This window comes from Azolla caroliniana, unplaced genomic scaffold, assembly GCF_043228905.1.
Source record: "Azolla caroliniana isolate FFs.n. ecotype wild unplaced genomic scaffold, voAzoCaro1.0.p SCAF_3, whole genome shotgun sequence".
Lineage (NCBI taxonomy): Eukaryota > Viridiplantae > Streptophyta > Polypodiopsida > Salviniales > Salviniaceae > Azolla > Azolla caroliniana.
In genome coordinates, this window is record NW_028230438.1 from 10168943 (window position 1) to 10174792 (window position 5850).

The window sequence follows — 5850 nt, forward strand, 5'->3', positions numbered from 1 at the left end:
AACATACCCGTAAAAGTGATGCATTGTCATATCTTATGAAACACCTTTGAACTATAAAAGTTTCTCTAATGTAACTTGTTTAAAATCTCTACCTTGGTATTGTATCCTTTGTAAGATAAAGGTATAATATGAAACCATTCATGGAATCTTTATAGTTATTTTGGATATGTGTCACATATCATGATGTTTTGGAAGTTGTGGTCTTTGCATTTACACCACTTTAGAGTTGAATGGAATCGTGGAATAAGAAACAAAGTTTTTCTAACTTCAAAAGAAACACAAAGTTTAGCTTTACAATCTGGACATGCAACTTTTTCTTTGCAATTGAAACGAGATTTATAATAAAGTAATGAGACGTTATCAAAAGTCATCCATGAGAACATGGAGTAATTCTTTAGCATTGCAAACACTCCCCCACTTTAGAGTGTTGAAGAACTTAGAACCCAAAGAAATGATATCAATAATTTTTTTAGTCAAAGTTTGACAATGAATGCATTTTGACAAAATGGTTTGTTCGTGTTCCTTTTATCATTCTTATATATGTCTGCGAGTATGCATAGTAGTTTGAGGTCTTTGGCAAAGTAGAGTTCAAATGTCAAGAACAATGGTGCAATGGGAACATTTGTCACCATATTTGAGTAGTCACAACAATGTTTGTGTAGTTCAAATTGTTACCTATGAAATTTGAATATACATGGTATTCACAATCATTATGTACATGGTACCCTAGAAACTTAAGAGGCCATATCAAATTATTATTTTCATGATAATGCGAATGTGCTCCATCAAAAATGTACATTGAATTAAGGTTTCCATTTTACAATAGAGTACAAGTCAATAGAGCAATAATGCATGTAAATACCTTCACAACGTTGTAGTTGCATTTTGTTGAACTACCATATACATTGATTGACGGGTACAATGCACTACATTCCAGAAATTTCCACATTAAACACATGAATTTTAAAACAATAACTAACAAGAAAAACCAAGAAAATGAGAGTATGTCCATTACTTATTGACTTACTCAAATGGAAATTTGCAAGAGCCATAGCCTGTGAAGATACAAGAAAGGAAGAACAAAAGTGAATAACGAGGATAGAAATATAAGTGTTCAACAAACAAAACCGTAACATGAACACTCCTAACTGGTAAACATGTGATGTGAAACACCATGAACAAGTTTATAGGTATGACGGACACCTAAACATAATGTGGACATCCATATACCCTTCATAGATTTGGTGCATCCTTAACCTTAATTGTTGGTTCCCATACTCATGGTGTACCTAGCCAAAATCTAAAGTCCAAAGATCATGTGAAAATCCTTGAACCCAAATATATGATGTGAACATCCCTAGGAGCCCCAATGACATCATGTGAAATATACTTCAACCATAAAACCCTACATCTTAAACATGAAACACATCATGTGGACGTCCCTAAACCCTAAATGATAGGTTGTCTTCTCTCCTTAAATGAATCTACTATATGAAATAAGCAATGCACAAATTATAACACAATATATGTATCTTACTTGGATCCGTCATTGTGATCATCGCAGACCCATTAAAGTTGCATGCCGCATTATTATTGCCACTTCTTTGATAATAGCTATTATAAGCGTAGGAAGCATGGTTAAGATATGTATTAGGAAAGTAACAAGGTTGGCCTTCTTGTATAGGCCCACAATCAGCATTGCAATCTCCACAAGCATAGTTCAACCCTCGTAAAAGGTTCTCACTGCTCGCGAATGGCGACGCCACACACCAAGTGGGCCTTGTTCCGTTGAAACTTTGTTGTGTCCCACTCTCGGATCCGTCAATGTCGAGGTAATAAATGTTTGTCCCGTCCACATTAAACACTCCCCAATGTCTCTCAGACTCTTTACCAACCTTCTTATCCTCGTCAAACACCGAGAAGATATAGGCATTGATCGGTCGTGTGGGTCGGTATGGGGTTCCCGTGTTGTTTTGCACTAGCATGAGAAGGTTGTTATTGTAAGTGGCAGCGTTTTGCACGTTCGCGACCTTCTCATCCACATCGTTGCCTTTGGTCGGCCAACCCGTCTCGCTAACTATGACACCGATGTCATTGTGGCCCATCCCTTCAAGCGCAAAGTAGACCGCATCCAATTGTGCGGCTAGCAAGCTCGAGTACGAAAGCCCTGTAGTCGGATCAACAACCAAATCCTTGGGTTGGAACAATGCGAAATCAAGGGCTATATCTTTGGAATCAGCAATGTAAGCATGGTAAGGGTAGGCATTTACCATGTAGAAGGATCCGATTGCCTTCAAGTAATCTAGGATTGGTTTGATGTAGGTATTACCAATGGTGTTCTTGAAACATGCTTGAGAAGGTGGGTAGGAGGTTTCCAAGAGGCCCATGGAATGTGTGGTTGTGACCATGATTCGGTCAGATAGGTTTGCTTTAAGGAGGCCTGTGTGGACGCCCATCATGGCAGGTAGGAGGGCGTCCGAGAGGTGTGGCATTGTGGTCAAAACCTCAACACCCACTGAAATTGCTGAGATTTGGACGAAATCTCGCATGACGAGAGGAACCAAAATGGAATTGACCCAAGCATGTGCAAACGTATCGGAGTTGAAACATGTGAGCTCTTCGTTGGGGATGGTAAGCATAAGGTCTATGCCCGTGTGTGCGAATGCGGTGAGAACCGATGTGTTGTAGTCGTAGATCCGTGCTTTGGCGATGGACGAGGAGAGAAGAAGATGGGATGTGGCGGCCGGAGAAGGGAGATTGTGACCATTCCGACCGTAACAGAAGCCAATACTAGCACTCGAAGATATATCTGACCAAAGCCAACATATGAAGACAACCATAATTGGAGGTAGGCACATAAACAATGTGGAGGAGTTGAGAGGTTTGCTACTAGAGGATAGGCCCATTCTTTCACTCTTTCACTCTCTCACTCCCTATTCTCTCATTTAATCAAATTTGTATATCACAACATATAAAGACCCATGGGTTAGTATTAAAGTTTTTTGACAGACATGAGAGTGCAAAAACTAACATGTCATTTGACATACAAATTTTAATAATGAAAAGCTCTATATGATGCTTCATTGTTATACATTTCGTGAATCATTACTATAGAAAGTACACAAAGATGCACAAATAAACATAACTACCTCACAAAGATAATGAAATACTTGAATAAATATCGTGTTAATGTTTTTACTAATAGGTATGAAAAAAAATCTTAGTAAAAAATTTAGTTTTAAGTTAAAGATTTAGGTAAGTAAAAAACTTAGTTTTAACTTTAAACTTAAAACATTAAAATCAAACCTAGAGTTTACACTCTTAAAGTATTTAATAAAGGTTATTGTTTAAAATTTTAATCAAATTTTAAATAATATTATTAGTAAAGAATAAATATTTCAGAATATATATCATTATTACATGATGATGATATTATTTTAAGCGTGTTATAAAAATCATATAATTTTTTGGAAAAAGAACACATAGTATAAATATATTATTATACACACTTCATAGTATCTATGATAAGTGACATATGTATATATAATATATATGAGTCTATGACATAGAAAATAGAATTTTAGCATGTCATTTGACATGCCTAATTTGTAGGGGTCTTTTACATGAAAATGGAAATTTAAACTTTATACATGTCATTGACGATCATTTTTATTATGTGTATGTTTTTTGACGGGCATGACACTCTTCAAATTCTTGCCTTGATAAAGACCGTTATAAATGGAGGTAGGCACATAAACAATGTGGAGGAGTTGAGGGATTTGTTACTAGAGGATAGGCCCATTCTCTCCCTCCCTCCCTCCTTCTATCTATTCTCTTATTCAATCCAATTTGTAGATGATGCCTACTCTCTCTCCATTCTTTCTCTACTTTCTCTCTCTAGGAAGGTAGCTTTTTGTGTAGCTAAGTGAAATATGCGTCCTTAAGGTAACCATAGTCAACCCAACTGAAATAGAGAGAGAGAGTAATCTCTCTCTTTATCATAATTAGCTTACCCTACTCCACTACTAGTACACTACTAGCACTATTCTCTCTCTTTTTATCATAATTAGCTACCCTAGTACTAGCACTATTGTCTTGGGTTCGAAAGCCACTTTTCTCACCTCTCCATTTCTCCAGTAATATCTCTTAATTTACTACCATAGGATCTCTTAATTTACTAGATACCAATATAGAATGTAGGGATTGAACCCATGACCTCTTTGTCTCCATTGGGCAACCTTAGTATACATTAAAACAAAGTAGAATAGAAAACGTCTTTCTTGTCAATATTATAACTATAGTAACGATCCAAAGGTGTTGTAAGAGTAAATAGCATAAAGATAACCTTTCCAAGGACAAGATCCATGTGGAGCTTAGTTGCTACGATACATATGACCCTTTACAATGCCTATAATAATGAAGATATTTTGGAAAAGTACACCCGCTAAGATTTTTTAATACTAGTTCACATAAAAGGATATTATTTTGAGGTCATATCTCCTAGAGTTTAATTAATTGCAGGAAGTACTCGGTTAATTTTCCTTTCAACCTTTTATAGTTGTTGTGGTACTCCATGCTTATGTACTTCTTGCAAACTAAAATGGAGATCATCAAACAAGAATGCATTTCTCATGCTCCAACTGTAGCATAGACCTTAACAATTAAGGTCATCAATCGCAACAATAGGGAAGGTAAAGCTTAGAACCTTGAGCATTGGCTGAAAGGATAACAACATTTTCCTAACTAACAAAGCTGAAAGTCATGACATAACGAACCAAATTACTTCAACAATTAAATGTAAAATGTAATGCATCCATCCTCCTAAATTATAACTATAGAAATAAAACATATCCCAAATAAAATGTATCAAACCCTTAAATTAATTATCAACAACGCATCCAAACAATTCTCACAAAAGAAACACTTTTAGACTCCGTGGAAGCTAATATTGTTGTCATGCATCCCACACTTGACACCACCATCATCTTCATCGGGTAACGTGCCATGCATTCAACACCTTCAACATTAACCATACACTTGTGTTTAGACATATTGTTGTACATTGTAAAGAAAGTTTTTTGATATCAACTTACCAATCTTTCCAAGATTCAAAATATGGACCAAAAGAATAGCCAATATAATTTATGATCGGTAAAGATGATGATATCTAGGAGGTATACATTACCTAGTTCGCATTCTTTTGCAAGTCATGACATGACTCTAAAGTAGCATTTTTCATATAAGTTAACATGTTTCATCACAATGCAAGAGCCATGAAGATGCAAGGGCCTTTGCTGGCTGAGAATTACTCTATTATCTACAATCTCAAGATTGCCACTTGACTAATCTCAAACATCATTAATTAGAGAGCACTAGGTTTTGAAAATTACTAGAATTTGTGCATGTGAATGATAGACCAATATTGACATTGCGTCACCATGAAGTTTTAGTCCTCGTTTTCACATACTATATACAATCAATGTCTACAAAATGACATATTATCTCTATTGAAGGTTGAGTTGATACATACATTGAGACATTTAAATAGGTTGAATATCTATGTAACCATATGATCATTCAAATTTATTATGGTTGCTCCCCTGGCACTGTAAGGTACATTTGTGAATCCATGAAATCCATCCCATTGCCAACCTTGACTCTTCTTTACCGAATGAATACTATATTGGACAAGGCAATCAATCAAATGTTCTTTTTGTTCAAGGAAGCAAAGCTAAAGCCTATAAGAATTCATAGGAATCGCTATTGGGTGAAAGCATGGGAATGGGAACAATTACCTATGTCCTTGACATAGCTAATTAGCTATCTAAAAAGCTACATGTAATCTGTATA

General features: G+C 35.8%; 1 protein-coding gene across 2 annotated transcripts; it reads right to left on the minus strand.

The window, feature by feature from the left end:
- Nucleotides 1-734: 734 nt before the first annotated feature.
- Nucleotides 735-2929, minus strand: LOC147866216 (glucan endo-1,3-beta-glucosidase 13-like). Of its 2 annotated transcripts, XM_087316588.1 has the most exons (4): nucleotides 2271-2409; nucleotides 1538-2167; nucleotides 1028-1055; nucleotides 735-926 (listed from the first exon to the last, which is right to left on the minus strand). In XM_087316588.1, the coding sequence occupies exons 2-4, from the start codon at nucleotides 2103-2105 to the stop codon at nucleotides 818-820; spliced, it is 705 nt and encodes a 234-aa protein (XP_087172714.1). In that variant the 5' UTR covers nucleotides 2106-2167; nucleotides 2271-2409; the 3' UTR covers nucleotides 735-817. The 2 variants fall into 2 exon arrangements, with proteins under 2 accessions (XP_087172714.1, XP_087172713.1); XM_087316587.1 differs by having other exon boundaries at nucleotides 1538-2929.
- Nucleotides 2930-5850: the final 2921 nt, after the last annotated feature.